General features: G+C 39.6%; 2 protein-coding genes across 3 annotated transcripts in view; one reads left to right on the forward strand and one right to left on the reverse strand.

Annotated features, from left to right (window-relative positions):
- SHC4 (SHC (Src homology 2 domain containing) family, member 4) overlaps positions 1–18,863 on the reverse strand; it is a 163,836-nt gene that overhangs the window by 60,125 nt on the left and 84,848 nt on the right. Inside the window, exons 3-4 of the mRNA XM_011967297.1 lie at positions 17,702–17,765; positions 10,737–10,856 (exon numbers count right to left, since the gene is read on the reverse strand). Coding sequence (XP_011822687.1) covers positions 10,737–10,856; positions 17,702–17,765 — 184 coding nt within the window. The remainder of the gene's footprint in view (positions 1–10,736; positions 10,857–17,701; positions 17,766–18,863) is intronic.
- Positions 3,680–6,292, forward strand: EID1 (EP300 interacting inhibitor of differentiation 1). 2 transcript variants are annotated; one of them, XM_011967295.1, is made up of 2 exons: positions 3,680–5,596; positions 5,632–6,292. In XM_011967295.1, exon 1 carries the CDS (start codon positions 4,641–4,643, stop codon positions 5,205–5,207), a length of 567 nt encoding a protein of 188 aa, XP_011822685.1. In that variant the 5' UTR covers positions 3,680–4,640; the 3' UTR covers positions 5,208–5,596; positions 5,632–6,292. The 2 variants fall into 2 exon arrangements, with proteins under 2 accessions (XP_011822685.1, XP_011822686.1); XM_011967296.1 differs by having other exon boundaries at positions 4,600–4,736; positions 4,806–6,292.

The raw sequence follows: 18,863 nt of genomic DNA on the forward strand, positions 1-18,863 counted from the left end.
AAAAATACAAAAAATTAGCCGGGCATGGTGGTGGGCACCTGTAGTCCCAGCTACTTGGGAGGCTGAAGCAGGAGAATGGCGTGAACCTGGGAGGTGGAGCTTGCAGTGAGCCGAGATCGTACCACAGCACTCCAGCCTGGGCAACAGAGTGAGACTGTCTCAAAAAACAAACAAACAAACAAAAACCAATTAGACACTGTATTTGGGGGAGAAAGGTACACTTTGTAAGAGTACTTTAGTATAAAACTAATAAGAATCATGTAATGCTTTTTGGAAAACTTCATTGAAGAGTATAAATAAGACCTGAACAAATAGAAAGATATATATCACTTTTACATATGAGAAGATGGTATGACAAAGGTGTCAATCCTACCCCAGATTAATTTATAAATTCCATGCAATCCCAATAAAAATGCTTCTAAAATTCACATGGAAGAATAAATGTGCAAGAGAGCTAAAGCAAATTTTAAAAGAACAAATGCATAAGAATTCCTTTATCAGATAAGAAATATTATAATATATTCAAGATGCCCCTAAATTCATATGAAAGAATAAATGAGCAAGAAGAGTTAGGGCAATTTTTTAAAGAACAAAGATAAAATATTCCTGATCAAACAGCAAGATATGAAAGTGTAGAAATTTCACAAGAATTCAAAGTCTAAAAATAGACTCATGTATTTAAGAACTTTTAGTCTATGATAAATGTGACACCAAGCAGCAGTCAGCCAGAAATTATGTGTCCATGGTGAGGAGAACTAGAGCAGAGGCTCCCAACTCCCCTGGCCACAGACCAGTACCAGTCTGTGGTCTGTTAGGAATCGGGCTGCACAGCAGGAGGTGGGCAGTGGGCGAGCAACAGAGGCTTCATGTGTATTTACTGCTGCTTCCTGTTGCTCACATTACTGTCTGAGTTCTGCCTCCTGTCAGATCAACGGTGACGAACGGTGACGTCAGATTCTCATAGGAGAATGAACCCTTTTGTGAACTACGCATATGAGGGATCTACGTTGCATGCTCCTTATGAGAATCTAATGCTTGATGATCTGAGGTAGAGCTGAGGTGGTGATGCTAGCGCTGGGGAGTGGCTGCAAATACAGATTAACAATAGCAGAGAGGTTTGACTGCACAGAGACCATAATAAATCAATTGCTTGCAGACTCATATCAAAACCCTATCAGTAAGTAGCAAGTGACACTTAAGCTGCATCTGGTGGCAGGCTACATAGTGGCAAGTGAGTTGATGTACTTCAGTTTGTACAGCTGCAGCTGATGGCAGGCTTTAAGTCAGAATCTGACGATTTTAGTTTGTGCCTGGCCCGCCCATTATCTTATTTACCACTTCCAACCATGTCTCCTTCCTGCACCGTGCACTTTCTCAGTCACAGTTTTGGTAAGCCCATTAGCTAACCCTAGCCAAAATAAGTAAAAAACAAACTTCGCTGGAGAGCTTCTTTGAAAAGGGAGAAAGATCCACGATGAGACTGCAGAAGACTTTAAGGCTGCCAACAAAAACAAAGCTGCATTTAAAAGAAAATACCAAGAGTCCTACTTAAAATGCCAGTTCATTACAACAGGTGATTCACATTCTCCAAGCTCACTCTGTATAATATGTAGCAAGTGGCTGTGTAACAAATCCATGAAGCCTTCTAAACTGCTTTGTCACATGGAGACCAAGCACCCTGCATTAATACTAAGCCTTTGGAGTTTTTCAAAAGAAAACAATGTGAACATAAAGAATAGAAGCAATTATTGAAGGCTACCACTTCATCAAATGTGTCTGCACTGAGAGCATCATTCTTAGTGGCTAACCACATTGCTAAAGCTAAGAACCCCTTTACTATTGGTGAAGAGTTGATCCTGCCTGCTACTAAGGACATTTGTCATGAACTTTTAGGAGAGACTGCAGTTCAAAAGGTGGCATGTGTTCCTCTTTTGGCTAGCACCACAACTAGATGAATTGATTAAATATCAGAGGATAATGAGGTACAATTGTTAGAAAGGATTAATGAGTCACCGTGGTACACAATCCAGGTTGATGAGTCTACTGATGCTGACAACAAAGCAACAATGCTTTTTTGAGTATGATATATTTTTCAGGAGGATGTGAATGAGGATACATTATATGCACTTTTGTTGCCAACCAGCACCACAGCTGCAGAACTATTCAAGTCTTTGAATGATTACATATCAGGAAAATGGAATCAGTCATTTTGCATCGGTACATGCATGGGTGAAGCAGTTGCCATGACTGGATGGCATTTTGGTTTCACTAATCAGGTCAAAGAGGTCGCTTCTGAATGTGAGTCTATGCACCGTGTCATCCATACAGAAATGATGGCTAGTTGGAAAATGTCACCTGAAGTTAACAACGTTTTGCAGTATGTGATTAAAATTATCAACCATATTATACATGCCCTTCACTCACATCTGTTTGCACAGTTCTGTGAGGAGATGGACGCAGAGCACACATGTCTTCTCTTATACACAGAAGTGAGATGGCTTTCTAAAGGTAGATCACCGGCCACAGTTTTCGAGTTAAGAGAGCTGCTGCAGAGATTTCTTTTTAGAAAAACAGTCACCATTGGCAGCACATTTCAGTGACACAGAATGGGTCACAAAACTTGCTTACTTGTGTGACGTATTCAACCTGCTCAATGAACTCTATCTGTCACTTCAGGGAAGAACAACAACTGTGTTCAAGTTGGCAGATAAAGTGGCTGCTTTCAAAGCTAAACTGGAATCATGGGGGTGACAAATGAACACTGGGATTTCTGACATTTCAAACATTAGCAGAGATTTTGAAAGAGACTGAGCCAGGGTCTTCTTTCTCCCAGCTGGTGCATGATCACCTATCTCAGCTTTCCAGAGATTTTGAGCATTACTTCCCATATTAGTCAGGGTTCTCCAGAAGGACAGAACTAATGGAATATATATACACATATATACATATACACACACATATATACACACATATATATATGTAAAGGGGAGTTCATTACGTATTGACTCACACTATCACAAGGTCCCACAATAGGCCATCTGCAGGCTGAGGAGCGAGGAGAGCCAGTTCAAGTTCTAAAACTGAAGAACTTGGAGTCCGATGTTCGAGGGCAGGAAGCATCCAGGACGGGACAAAGATTTAGGCTGGGAGGTTAGGCCAGTCTCTTTTCACATTTTTCTGCCTGCTTATATTCTAGCCACGCCGGCAGCTGATTAGATTGTGCCCACCCAGATTAAGGGTGGATCTGCCTTTCCCAGTCCACTGACTCAAATGTTAATCTCCTTTGGCAACACCCTCATACACACACCAAGGATAAATAATTGTATCCTTCAATCCAATCAAGTTGACACTCAGTATTAACCATCACACTTCCCATCCACAAAAGACAGAATGGATCTGTGACCCATTTGTGAATAAGCCAGGTGAATCCACTTTGTCCATGCTAGAAGAGGATCAACTGCTTGATGTTGCAAATGGCAGTGGCCTTAAAAGTATATTTGAGACAACTTCAAATCTCCATACGTTCTCGATTAAAGTCAAGGCGGAATATCCTGAGATTGCCACAAAAGTACTAAAAAGCCTCCTTTCATTTTCAACATCCTATCTTTGTGAGGCAGGATTTTCCGCAGTAACAGCAACCAAAATGAGATTACAGAATCCACTGGACATAAGGAACACACCTTGGGTGTCACTGTGTCTCATCACCGTCTAGTTGCAGGACCGTCTAGTTGCAGGAAAACAAGCTCAGGGCTCCCACTGATTCTACATTATGGTGAGTTGTATAATTCTACGTAACTACAATGTTGTAATAATAGAAATAAAGTGCAGAATAAATGAAACGTGCTTGAATCCTTAAGTATACACAGTTATATAATTCATAGAAGTATATACAACTTAAAAGCAGAGGCTTTTAAGTTGAAGACAGGTAAAACATGTTTTTAAAAAACACATAAAATAGTATTTTGCTATGAATACATAAAGATACATGTAAATGCAAATAAAAAGAATTTAAAGAGTACACGCCGCGTTGGTAATAGTGGAAAAATACCTACCCGGAGAAAAGAAATGGGACCAAGTATTTCTTCGCTATAACTAAAAAAAAAAAAAAAAAAAGGACAATATATATGTCGTTTGTGAATTTAACTTCTTAAATGACAACACTAAAAGGACAGAATGGATTAGTTCTTAATATACTGATCTGTGGTTATGGATGTTGTCTGGTTCAGAAACGTGGATTTAGAAGTCATCAGCACATAGATAAATTGCCCTGGGGAGGAGGAAGAAGGGAGGGGAGGCACATTAATGTTAGGAGGGCCATGTAAAGTTATTTTCCAGTTTGCTGCATCACAAGCAACAGTAGGGTTAAATAACACAGAAACTGTTACGCTCTTGCCTACAGGGTCCCTAGATACCAAGTACGAATCCACGGAAACGTAGCTCAAAAAGCGACGCCCACATCCCGGGAAAAACATTGAGCTACTCCAACCACAGTGGCGCGCCAACCAGGAGGCGGTACCTGAGGACCACGCCTGCGCGCGGGGTTACGCAAGCGCGCAGCCTTTGCGCACGCGCACAAACGCACGGCCGCGCAGCATCTATCTTGCTGGAAGCTTTTTCCCAGAGGTTGAGCGGTTTGCATAATGTCGGAAATGGCCGAGTTGTCCGAGCTGTATGAAGAGAGCAATGACCTGCAAATGGATGTGATGCCTGGCGAGGGTGACCTACCGCAGATGGAGGTAGGCAGCGGGAGCCGGGAGCTATCCCTGCGTCCCTCCCGCAACGGGGCCCCGCCACAGCTCGAGGAGGAAGGCCCAATGGAGGAGGAGGAGGCCCAGCCAATGGCGGCGCCAGAGGGGAAACGGAGCCTTGCTAACGGGCCCAACGCTGGGGAGCAGCCAGGCCAGGTGGCGGGCGCAGACTTCGAGAGCGAGGACGAGGGCGAGGAATTTGATGACTGGGAGGACGACTACGACTATCCCGAAGAGGAGCAGCTTAGTGGTGCCGGCTACAGAGTATCAGCCGCTCTTGAAGAAGCCGACAAGATGTTTCTGAGAACAAGAGAAGCAGCCCTGGATGGCGGGTTTCAGATGCATTATGAGAAGACCCCGTTTGATCAGTTAGCTTTTATCGAAGAGCTTTTTTCACTGATGGTTGTCAATCGTCTGACCGAAGAACTCGGCTGTGATGAGATTATTGATAGAGAGTAGTTACATGCTGTTAAAAGAGGAGGAAACTACTTGAGGAGGGACCCAACTTTCCGCTATCTTTTGGGTTCATTCCAAATAGTTTTGTGCCATTGAAAAACTTGACCTTCAAAAAAATTTGTTTTTCAGAATAGAAGACAATAGGACAGTGACTGCACAGTTGTGAAAAAGGAGGAGAATCATTAAAGAAAAAGGAAAAAAGATTTTAAGACCGTTGAAATCTGTTATCAAGAATGCTAAAACACCTATGGCTTTGACTTTGTTATTGATCCAGATTATTTTCCTTGCATTGGGGAAAATATCTTTCATATTTGTTTGCTGTAAAGATGGTTTTGCAAGAATAAGTCATGACCAAGACAAACTGCCAATACAAGAGCCCACTGATATTAATTATATAATGAGGAAAAAATGTATCCAACTAGGACACATATCTTTTGAGTTATTTGGACTGAAAGTTTTAAGAAAACTTGGGAAATTCTATTTTGTGATCTAGTCAAGCCATAGTTATCAAAGGCTAAATTTTCAGTGTAAGATAAATGAAGTATTCTTCATTATTCCAAAAGGATGAGTAAACTCAAAGATGTATCACGTGTGCTCTGTATCTTAAGATGTGTTTCCAAGAGTGTCTGAAATTTTGTTTGTACATGTATCTTGATCATTTATAAAGCCACTGTGATCTATAAATCAATAAAATTCATTGTCATAACCATTTTTAAAAGTCAAAAATTAAGACATCTTTAATTAAAAACTTTCAAATCTAGACACTAAATGTGTGTGAATGTACAAAGAAACCATTGCTCACGCTGTTATATACTAGAGAAATTTTGTTTTGCTTGCTGTTTTAACTTGACAGGTGAAATACTTTAGTTGAACTTCATATTGTAAGAACTGTTAATAAAAAGTTGTCAAGTAAAAAGCCCTATATCTAAAAAGACTTTATGAACAGTTATTCTATCAACTTTTAAAGGTTTTAAACCTACCCAGAAATTACCTTGGTATCTGAAGTTTCCCTCTGTCTCCTCCTCTAATTAAGCTTGTTATTTGTTATGCACCAGCATTGGAGATAATAAAATTTCTTGTTCTGTGTATTTTGTTTGGCTAATAATATTGCATACATACTTTATACTAGTTTTTACTGTATGTGTTAACCAGTATTAAGGGAAAATAATCCAGCTTCAGCTATCTAATTCACAAATTAATTTCTGGAAATTAAACTTTGTAAATTAAGTTTTTGCCCTACAAGAATTTGCTGGTCTAGGAAAACCTGCCCTATCAATGAGTGTGTTGCCATGGTTACCTTACTAAGATGCTGAGGTTCTAGGAGAGTAATGATTACATCAGAAGGCTATGTTCAGCAAAATGAGCATATCAGCAGGTTTTATCATGATCAGTAAAAAGGTTCCAGATGCTTCTGCTCCATTATAGCAGTAAAGAACGAATATCCAATGCAACAGGACAATTCAGAGCCTTATTTATTTTATGGTCATCCTGCCTTTTGGGGAGAGAGATCTGTAAAAGATAGGACTGTGACAAGGATGATCAGAATTGTTCAGACACTAGCTGGGTTGGGAGGGAGAGATGGTGGAAGTAAAGTGTTGGTGCTTAGACTTCTTAATCCTACCACTTCCACTGCTATCTCAATTAGCCTGTAGCTACGGTCAGATGAGTGTGGATAGATAATTAATTGCATGCGTGATGTAAATTAGTTTGGATGGGGGTATGCTAGTGCACAATAAACTGGCTGGTTGTATTTACCTCCAGATGTTTATCTTTACTAGGAAAGATAAACTCTTGGGGAAAAAAAATCTGACGTCCACAAACTAGAAGGTTGTGATTCTGTTTCTCTCTGGGACTAAGTAGGGCACAAGAGTTGGGGGTGGGAAACACTCCCTGTTACATCTGAAGGCCCATCTTGGGGAGAAAAACTTGGGCTCTACAATTGGCTCGGTTGTTTTTCAGTCTTAAAAATAGGCAGTAAGCTGAGAGACAATGAAAATTGTAAATACTTATTTGTATTTATTGAGGATAGAAAATTAACATTTTAACACCCCTTTTAGGGGTGTAAAATCATTTGTATTTCCTTTACATGCAGTTACCACAGACAAACCAGACTACTTGGTTAAAATTTGGGTTCTACTATTTGTTAGCTCAGTAACTGGGAAATTAATCTCTCGGGCTCGGGTCCTGAACTGAAAATAGGGACAATTGGATGTACCTTACAAATTGTGAGGACTAAATGAAGATGTGTGTGTGAGTGTGTGTGTGTTTGTGTGTGTGTGTGTGTGTGTGTGTCTTCATTTAAGGGAACTAGAGAAAGGAGTTCTGGGGAAATTCTAACTGATTTTGCAAGATAGGGGATTTAAAGAAGCTTTTGAGTACACAGTGTGATTAGGGAGAGTTTTGCAAATTTATCCATATGTATTACAAATGTTCGCTTAGATCAGATATCCCATGTTCACTATCTTCAGGCCACAGATCTATTTTGTTTGGTTCATGCTTATAATTTTAAGAGACCAACATCTCAGTACAGAGATAGCAGCTAAAAATCTAGAGTCTTACCTTTTTATTATTATTTTTTTAAAGTAAAAGATCTGGGAGCCTTTGACCTATAGACCTATGTAGCCAAAAACCAAACAGACAAAAAAGCAAACAAACAAACACAAACATCTGATTCACCTTTAGACAAGGAAGGTGTTCTGTTTGCCAAGTGTCAGTGTTATCTCCCCAACATAGAGGCCAGGTAGCACTTGATATTTATCATTGGGCTTGCACCATTGTTTTTTCTTGTGCTTGCACAGCTTGCGTTACCTACTTGGCCTCTAAATATCTCAAGTTGCCTCTCCTTGTAGAGACTAAAGGATGTCTCAGTTTTTGCCTGTTTTACCTTAACTCTATTACCCTTCTGAATTCAGTATCTGTTAGAGTTGTAGAAATCAGTAAAGAATTAGTGGGAGTGTGAGCTACTGAGACTGACGTTTTTGCTTGAGGCCCTAAAATACTATATTAAAGTATGTCAATAAAGTCTGTCGCTTGAATTTTGAAACAAGGAAATGCCTATAACTTACCCTTGCAAAAGTGTATTTTCCCATCCTGAAATATGGTAATATTTAAAAATTGCAAGCATTACATGTTTAATATTTTCTGCCTCTGGAGGTTTGTAAAATATTTTCTGGGAACGAATGGTTATATTCTTGATGTTCTCAGTGACCAAAGATAAATGTGAACTATCTGTTCCATAAATGCTATCATCTATGAATATATCCATAAACTTGAACCTTTGTTTTTAGTTCAAAGTATATCTTAGAAATTAAGTGGGGATGGGGAAAGCATTAATATTTCTTTGTATTTATTTTAGAACTTCCAGTGGTAGCGTTAAGGATTTAATTAATCCTTTTCTTGTGCTGTATCCACAAGGTCTCTAATCTTCGCTGTGTTCATTTCTTAAACATTTTAGTTGCCTTTCTCACAAGACATAAAGCTTCTTGAGTTGAGGCCTCTACAGTGGCACATCTCTCCCACCTTCCAGCCATTTCCCCTAGGCCTGCAGAAAAGCTCAAAATAGTTATTAAAAATCAGCCCTCAGGTCTGAGATAAATGAGATCTTAACTTTGGTCCCCACTCCAGCAGTGGGCTGAATACAACCCTGTTCCATGGCACCAGTGCAGAAAAGATGTGGATTACTTTAAAAGGCACATCATATTACTACAGTTACTGGTAATGAAAATCACCTGTTATCCTCACCTCTGTTTTGCCTGAAAGGTTATGGATGGGTAGTAATACTTTGCCCTAAAGAAGGGTACTGAAGGGGAAAGAGAGACTGAGAATAAACTCTGCCCCACCACACACACCACAATCCCATTCTTCATAAATTCCTCATTCATTTCAGGAACCCCACAGAAAGGGTCATCTTAAAAAATGATCATTAGATTCTACCCAAAAGGCTGTCATTATGATGGCTTCAGCTTTGCCCACTCTTCCTCCCTTACAAAACTCCGAGGTAATCTGAGGGCTCCTCTACTTAGTGAGATTTCATAACTAAAAGCATTGAACTTTCATAGTACCATCCGTGTGAATGAAAACTAAAAATAAATTTTGCATCTACATATGTACTGAAGTCGAAATGTCAGAATGACTGAATGAATGTTTTACCACTCATATGTGTCATGTCTTCCAAGCACAGCCCAAAATGTTACGCTCTCTTTACACCAATGGCACCACCACTCTTGGAAGAGCAATCAGGACCCAACTAGACAAGAATTTACTTGTAACTGTTTCATGTTAGCACTTTTCCTCTAAGGTGTTGTACACTACTGCTTAAACAGTGTATTTTATTCTGTTTTTTAATTTAGAAAATAAAATAGCCCTCAAAACCTGTACTTATATGTTACTGATAATTTTATAATCTTATAATATGTTCTTCCTATTAAGTACTGAGTATATGAAAAGGTCTCTGAGAATATTTGAGTAAATAATAATAATAGGTATTATGTGACTGGCACACACTATATAATTTACATCTATTATCTCATTGAATCCTCTAAACAGACCTATGAGACACTTAAAATCCATCCTCTCAGAAACCTTATAAATAAGTACCATAATCCGCATTTCACTGATGAAGAAAACTGAAGCCCAGAGTAGTAGAGTCACTTGCTAGTAAGTGGCAAAGCCAGCATTTCAACCCATATGTAACCTCAGAGCTTTTAGCATGTTATTATTATTAAGTACACATTAACCCTTGATCAACAGCACTCCACACAATAAAACCTTAACTGTAAAGAAACTTGGATCACAACATATTAGACAAAGAGGAAAATCAGATCCTAACACACATACATAACCTGATAGAAGGAATTTAGTTTAAAAAATTAAAAGCAAGCCAAACAAAATGTCCTTGTTAAGGTACATATTTAGCCCAATGCCTACGTAAATTCTACATTTGCTTCAGCAATGCTGTTCTTTGAGAAATGAGGTTCACAATGAAAACTCAGGCACACCACAGTATCATAAATTATTAAGGAAGAAAGCATTATCTTTTATACAATACCATTTTAGAAAGCTTCTCAACCACAAGAATTGGAAGAAAATATTTTCTGCTTAAATTTCAGTTTGCTAGAACACTAACCCTAACATCACCTTTCCCGTTTGTCCCTCATCTGCACCCTGGCCCAACACACAGTCTGTCAGTTGTAATAATGGAATTGCTATCCATTTGGGGAGGGTTGGTGGAGACATCAATGATCAATTTAAGGATATGAGTTGCTAAATGATATTTTCTATGTTCTTTGCACCTTAGTTCTTCATTCAAAGCCAATTAGGTAGGGGCACGTATGTAGGTGGTTACATGCCCCAGTGATGGGTTGGTAATGCTGTTGTTCTAATGATTGTTATGCATAAATCTTCAGCAGATTTTTCCCTTGTGCTGTCTTAAGTTGTAGGCATACTCTGTCTAAAACTTTATTCTTTTCATTATCCCCAGGTTTCTGTGGAAAAATAGATACGTTAAACTATAAATGACATTTGTGATCTTACCTGTTGGTTGTCAAGATTCATCAGTGTGAGACTGCATGTTGAGATGGTCAGTTTTATATTCATTCCTGAAAACTGAAGATTACTTTTGCCAAGAACTGTTGATAGGAACTTAACTGGAGGCTTTAAAAATTAAAGAAGAAAAACAAAACACTGTCAGGAATTTTGTCACAGAATGAATGTTAATGTTTTTTAAATGTTAAAAATGAGTCAAAGTCCAAACTCTTCCTTTCTATTTTACCTTATATAAATCAAATGAAAGGGAATGATTTTTATTAAATAAACATTTTTTTAAAATCAGAATGCAGCAAATTCTTTATTAAGTAGTGAAATTTAGGGCCTCAGAATTTTCTCCTAGTTTCTCTCCTCCCCAGGTGCTGGGAGTGGACTCCTGCTTGAATGTAAACAAATTCCTGTGAGAGTTTAGACCAGCTGAACTCTTGCGTCCTTTTCAATACGGCAAATCTAAAAGAAGAAAAATTTGACAATCCACTGAATCTAACGCCACAGAAGGCATTGATGAACTCTCCAATTACACAACTGCTTCCTTCTCTGAAGCCATCCCTGTTCCTCCCTCATCTTTCCCTTGCCAGAGTTAAAAAGTCCTCTCTACTAGTCTAATTGTTACCTTCAGATAATTATGATGCCTGAAATTCTAACATTGGGCATTCTTTTAGGTTAAATCGTTGTTTTCAGAAGGTCCTAATTGTTAAAATGAACAAATATTACTAGGAAGGCGTTAGCCCCTTCCACATTAACTCATTAATAAAGATGATTTACCAGAAATTACTAATAGAGATTTAGAAGAAGATCCTGAGGAAAGGGACATGTTTTTTTGTTTGTTTTGTTTTTGTTTGTTTGTTTGTTTTTTGAGACGGATTCTCGTTCCATCGCCCAGGCTGGAGTGCAGTGGCGCGATCTGGAAAGGGACATGTTTTGATAGAAGTCAAAATTCTGGACCAGGCATTTCTCAAGAAGAGGAGGTGTGGGGGTTTGGTGAAGAATCATGAGAGTAGGGGGTACCCAGGAATTATAAAGAAATGCACTGGGGTCATATGTCCACAAAGGCATACCAACAGAGGGGCGAGAGGGTGGGCTGGTAGATTTCCTCAGGCAGAAATGCCACTTACCAACTGATGACCTTGGACAAATAACCTTTCTAAGCCTCAATTTCCTTTTATATAAAAAGTGGGGGGAAAAACAGCAGCCACATCATAAGGGCTGTTGTGAAGATTAAATAATAACTGGAGAACATTTAGCACAGTATTTGGCTAGGTACATGAGAGCTATTATTATTATTATTATTATTACTTATTTTTGCCCTTCCCAACATTAAAAATTCTAAGAAATAATTTGAGAGATTTAAATGCTTTGATGGATGCTTGGATTAAGTCCTGAAATCCTCTGCTGGAAAGTGGACCAGTTGATGGAAATCAGTGATTCCTCAGCATATGAATCAATACTTTGAGGCAATCAGTGAAAACACAATTTGTTTCTGTCCTAGTTTTGCTCTCATTTGATTCATTCTGGAGCCATACCAAACTGTTAAACACACACTGTTGAAATTTTTTCTTTTTTTTTTTTTGAGACGGAGTCTCACTCTGTTGCCCAGGCTGGAGTACAGTGGCCGGATCTCAGCTCACTGCAAACTCCGCCTCCCGGGTTTACGCCATTCTCCTGCCTCAGCCTCCTGAGTAGCTGGGACTACAGGCGCCCACCACCTCTCCCGGCTAGTTTTTTTTTCGTGTTTTTTAGTAGAGACGGGGTTTCACCGTGTTAGCCGGGATGGTCTCAATCTCCTGACCTCGTGATCGGCCCGTCTCGGCCTCCCAAAGTGCTGGGATTACAGGCTTGAGCCACCGCGCCCGGCCACACTGTTGAAATTTAATGTACAGTTTTATTTTTAATTCCAAGCTCATTCTAAAATGTAGTGCAAACAATGTGAGGAAGGAGCCCTAAACCTCACAGCTATTACCACATCATAAAGCTGACTCTTGGTCTACTTTCTTTGCTTCTTACATGGCTCTGGGCAAAGCGAGCCTCACAATTCAGGGATTTTGTGTTCCCCGCAGCGATTTTATTAACAGCAAGTTGTTCATTTGCTTCTCTAGGGTTTCTTTTCCATGCTAGTTTAAAAAGTATTATTAAGAGGCCGGTGCGGTGGCTCACGCCTGTAATCCCAGCACTTTGGGAGGCCGAGGTGAGCAGTTCACGAAGTCAGGAGTTGGAGACCAGCCTGACCAACATGGCGAAACCTGTCTCTACTAAAAACACAAAAATAAGCCAGGTGTGGTGGCGCGTGCCTGTAATCCCAGCTACTCAGGACGCTGAGGTAGGAGAATCACTTGAACCTGGGAGGCGGAGGTCACAGTGAGCCGAGATCATGCCACTGCACTCCAGCCTGGGCAATAGAGCAAGACTCTGTTGCTCAAAAAAAAATATATATATATATATATATGAAATACAAATTAAATTATAACACTATCTCATAGTTGAAAAGCATTTTGTTATCTGTAAAGAACTTTTGTATAAGTCATCTTAATTTTGTTCTCACCATAACCTTAATCTCGTGGGATATGCCCAAAATGTATTTATTATATAGGAGACAAAGTCTTTCATGCCATTATTAGAAATGTCCTAACAGTTAAAAGACCCATGGAAGAGAAAGGAGTGGAAAGCACACAGGATGGGCAGTGAGGCAACTGGAATTCAAGTCCCAGGTGTGATCCTAACTTGTCAAGGGACCTTAGACAACTCTGGAACCCCCTCAATGTCTTTGTTTACAAAACAGGAGTAATACTATCACTTCCATTCTTCCACCTCTAGCCATGGGAGGTCTTAGGAGAGTCAAATTTAGTATTAATAATAAAGTATATGGAAATGCACAGTATACGGCGAAGTGCTAACAAACTGTAGTGATTATAATTACTACTTTCAAAATGAATTTTGGCAATTTTGCTACAGGATTTCTTCTTCAAGAAAGAGATAGGGGAGAAACTGTAGACCCTGGCCTTGGGAGAGGTCACTATGGGAATGAGAGGAGAAAGGAACAGAAAGGGGAGGCTGAGGATGGGATACTGACCAACTTTTACAAAAGAGTGGAGGCAGACCTGGCAGAAGTGCTTATCCATATTTTACAAAGAGAAAAGCATTAAGATAGGGAAACATTAATTGACTGTATCTGGGTCAATTTATTGGTACTGACATAGCAGCCTAGCTCTTCTTATTCTATATGGCATAGTCTCTCAGGAATCCCCAGTTCTTTCAGTTATTCATTAACTTTTAGACTTCAAAACTCATAGGAGATCACATAAATAGATAAATCATTTATCCATTAGCACTCCAAACTGCTAATGATGCAGTATCTAACAGACCTAAGGAATCAAACAAAGATCTGACTATATTCAACTGGCCCTACATTGTTTTTTGGCTCTCTCCCTGCAGGGCAGATGCTTGGCAAAAGGGCAGATAACATGGTGATTAAGTGTGTAGATGCTGGACCAGACTACCCGGGCTTGACCTAGCTCCTCCACACACTGACTGGGTCACTGAGCAAGTTACTTAACCTCTTGGGGCCTCAGTTTCCTCATCTGTAAAATGGGGACAAACAATAACACTTGTGGCTAGGTTTTTTGTGATGATTAACAAAGTATAAAAACCACAGCATTCCAAAACTTATAGGATGCAGTGAAAACAGTGAGTGCTAGGAGGAAAAATCATAGATATAAACACTTTTATTAAAAAAGCAGAAAGATCTCAAGTCAAAAACCTAACATTGTAACTTAAGGAACTAGAAAAAAACAAAACCCAAAGCTAGTGGAAGCAAGGAAATCATAAAGATTAGAACAGAGATAAAATAGAGAATAGAAAAATAGAGAAGATTAATTAAACCAAAAGTTGGTTCTTCCAAAAGATTGGCAAAACTGGCAAACCTTTAACTAGATGAATTAAGGCAAAAAAGAGAAAAGACTCAAATTACTAAAATCAGAAATGAAAGTGAAGACATTACTACCAATTCTACAGAAATAAAAAGGATTGTAAGAGACTACTGTGAACAATTGTATGCCAACAAGTTGGAGAACCTAGATACAATGGACAAATTGCTAGAATACCTATCAAGACAAAATCATAAAGAAATTGAAAATGTGAATAGGCTTGGTGAGAATATGGAGAAATTAGAATCCTTGTGCATTATTGGTGGGAGTGTAAAATGGTACAGCTGCTGTAGAAAACAGTATGGTAGTTCCTCAAACAATGAAAAAATAGAATAACCACATGATCCAGCAATTCTACTTCTGGGTGTATACCCAAAATAATTGAAAGGAAGGTCTCTAAAAGATTTTGTAACTCACGTTCATAGTAGCATTATTCATAATAGCTAAGCTGTGGAAGCAACCTAGTGTCCATCTACGGAAGAATGGATAAGCAAAATGTGGTCTATACATACAACGCAAAATTATTCAGCTATAAAAAGGAAGTAAATTCCGACATCTGCTATGACATGGATGAACCTTGAGGACATTATGCTAAGTGAATTAAGCCAGTCATAAAAGGCCCAATACTGTATGATTCCACTCATATGTAGTATCTAGAGTGCTCAAAATCATAGAGACAGAAAGTAGAATTGTGGTTGCCAGGGTCTGTGGAGATAGGGGACTGGGGAGTTACGGTTTAATGTGTAGAGTTTCAGTTTTGCAAGATGAAAAGAGTTCTAAAGATGGATGATGGTGATGGCTGCACAAAAATATGAATGTACTTAATATCACGGAACTGTACACTTAAAAAGGGTTAAGATGAGGCTGGGAGTGGTGGCTCATGCCTATAATTCCAGCACTTTGGGAGGCTGAGGTGGGTAGATCACTTGAGGCCAGGGAGTTAGAGACCAGCCTGGCCAACATGGCAAAACCTCATCTCTACTAAAAATACAAAAATCAGCCAGGCATGGTGGCACATGATTGCAATCCCAGCTACTCGGGAGGCTGAGGCATTGAGAATTGTTTGAACCCCTGGGAGGCGGAGGTTGCAGTGAGCCGCTGGACTCCAGCCTGGGTGACAGAGTGAAACCGTCTCAAAAAAAAAAAAAAAAAAGGTTAAGATGGTAAAGTTTATGTTATGGATATTTTACCACAATAAAGTGGAGAGAAAAGAAAAGAAAAAGGGGTAAAGTGCTGGAAAGTGTCCCTGGCACATATTAAGTACTCAATACATGCTAGCTATTGGAGGAAACCAGCTGCTTTTCTGTTTTTCTCTGCAAGTGTACTTTCCAGATAGATGATAGCCAGGTTTGCTTTGTTTTATTTTGGGATGGGGAATCCCTGCTCCTTAGATGAGAAAATCTTGCCTGTTAGTTGGAATCATCCAGTTGAAGCATTCTAATCAGAAATTATGAGAAGCAGGAAGAGGTTAGAGATTACTTTGGAACCATGGGTTCTGTGAAAGAAACTAGTCATAGGGAGTCCTTAATAGAATTTAAGAGCCATTTGTCAGAATGTTTCATATCATGTGGGTTCTCTGAGTCACTCTGGTTGACACTGGTTCAGCCCTATGTAATATAATGAAGAATGATAACCGAAAACAGGGCAGAATGGTATAGAAATAGAACCCTAAGCTGGGAATCTGAAGACTTGGCTTCTACAGCTGGCTCTGACCTTAATCACCCTAGTGACTCAGACAAATACCATCTCTTGTCTCAGATTCAGTTTAGTAGCTGGCAAAATGAAAATGTTAGACCAGAAGATCTCTTTAAAAACCCTTCTCGGCCAGGTGTGGTGGCTCACGCCTATAGTCCCAGCACTTTGGGAGGCTGAGGTGGGCAGATCACGAGGTCAGGAGATTGAGACCATCCTGGCTAACACGGTGAAACCCTGTCTCTACTAAAAATACAGAAAAATTAGCCAGGCTTAGTGGCAGACGCCTGTAGTCCCAGCTACTCAGGAGGCTGAGGCAGGAGAATGGCGTGAACCTGGGAGGCAGAGCTTGCAGTGAGCCAAGATTGCGCCACTACACTCCAGCCTGGGCGACAGAGCGAGACTCCGTCTCAAAAACAAAAAACAAAAAAACAAAAAGCCAAACAAAACAAAAAAAACCCTACACTTAAACAGTCTGCAATTCTATACGATTTATATAGTTATCTTAAGAGCTTTTGCATCGGCCCTTTGGACTTTTCAAACCAACAAAATATTCTAGGGTTCATAGCTTAATAGCAATAATACTAGCTACCATTAACACAGAAAGTGTAATAGATGCCAGACGCTGTGGTAGGTAGTATGTAGACATCACTTCATTTATTTCTTACATAACCCTATAAAGTAAGTGCTATTTTCTCCCATTTTACAGATGAGTAAACCAAGGATCCAAGAGGTTAAGTGACTTGTCCAAGAGTACACCGTTTGTTGGTGGCTGAGGCAGGACTTCAATCCAAGTCTGTCTAACATCAAAACTTTTGCTTTCTTTCCACAGGGAAAGCTACTCTACCCATGCGTTATTACCTCACCTTTACCGCTATTCATATTTATGCTAGAAAACAGGCCAGGAAGCCTAAAAGGTCTAAAATGTTGTAATGCAGAATACATACATTATAAAATGTGGAAACTGGAAGGCACTAAACTGGTCATTTAGTTCAACTCCCTAACTCCACACTCCACAGGAAATAAGAACGGAGTCTCAGCAAGATGAGATTCCATGCTCCCTGGTCAGTAAGAGCCAAGTCCGGCACCCTACATTTCTGACATAAAGCCCAGGGGCTTTCTCCCCTCTGCAGCTGGAGGCATCGCCACGTCAGACAGCCTCGGGCAACTCGGAAAGATTTGAGGGACAAGAGTAGCTTTGAGTGCAGCTCTGATATCATGCCACCTAATAAAGGCCAGGCTGGACTTTGGGTCATACGGTGGGATGAACTAACAGCAATTTTCATACTCTCTTTGCCATCATGAGGGACACATAAGCAAGAAAACCACCGCAACATTTACCTTTCGCTTTTTAACGGCTCCATTTGCCCCGGGGACAGCTTCACACAGGCGACTTATTGCTTCCCTAAAGAACAGAAACCATACAAATAAAGACTTAGCATACTACCTCCACACAGTAAGTGTTTAAGAAATGTTAGAAATTATCACGACCAAAAAGTACACATACATAATAGTGAGTCCAACACACATGATATTCTCCCAGCCCCACAGGAGGAAATGCTGTACTAGGAAAACCTAGCAGCACCCTAATACTGAGCAATCGCTTCACAACAAGGAGCTCCACTATTCGCTTTTTTCATCTCTGTTTTTCCTTGGATTTTCAGATTTTGGTTTTTGTGTTGTTGATTTTTAACCAAAAAGGAGGGGCAGGGCATTGTCATCTGGAAATACTTTGCAGTGTTACCTCTAGCAAAATCATCTCTGTAATGTTATGAATAAAAAGCTTCATAGTATCTCAGAACTAAAGACAATTAAATACAAAAATAACCTGACACTAGAGGAAATTTAAAAGGATCGGGAGAATGTTGAACTTCAAGGTGGTCTCAGATGGAGTTTTATTGACTAGGTTGCTGCTACAAGCCATTGAGCTTTCATGTAATTTCACAGAAGAAAAGAAATCAATATCAAATTTCCTCCTTTGCTTACTTTTCTGCCCTTCCTATATATTGCGCTTCCTGAGAGAAAGGCACCGCTAAAATAAGTAGTTGCTCCTTAATGGAAGTGGTGAAGGAACTGGCGCCCTCCCTTCCAGAAATGCAGTTAAAACTAAAAGCTTTTGTCTCTGGGACTCTGAGCATTCATAACTGCCCAAGCTTTCACTCTGTGTAATTTGAACCTTAGCCTTGTGGCTTTGAACACATATATTAAACTTTTCACAAGGCAAATGAAAATCTCTTCCGGATTCCCCAGAGATCATTGTTTAAATTAATAAACTATATTCTCACACACACGCACACCCCAACACACATACACATGCAACACTATTATAGTTTTTATATATATTGTATTTCACAATAGTATTTTCTATAGTTTAGATTCCCAAAGGAAGTGGGGAGACGTCAGAGAGAGGAATGCAAACCCATTTTTGTTTTGTTTTGTTTTGTTTTTGTTTTGAGACAGAATCTCGCTCTGTTGCCCAGGCTGGAGTGCAGTGGCACAATCT

This window comes from Mandrillus leucophaeus, unplaced genomic scaffold (assembly GCF_000951045.1).
Source record: "Mandrillus leucophaeus isolate KB7577 unplaced genomic scaffold, Mleu.le_1.0 Scaffold798, whole genome shotgun sequence".
NCBI lineage: Eukaryota > Metazoa > Chordata > Mammalia > Primates > Cercopithecidae > Mandrillus > Mandrillus leucophaeus.

Bases quoted from the DNA above. Each gene is read 5' to 3' on its own strand.
- EID1 (XM_011967295.1), top strand. From the start codon at position 4,641: ATGTCGGAAATGGCCGAGTTGTCCGAGCTGTATGAAGAGAGCAATGAC.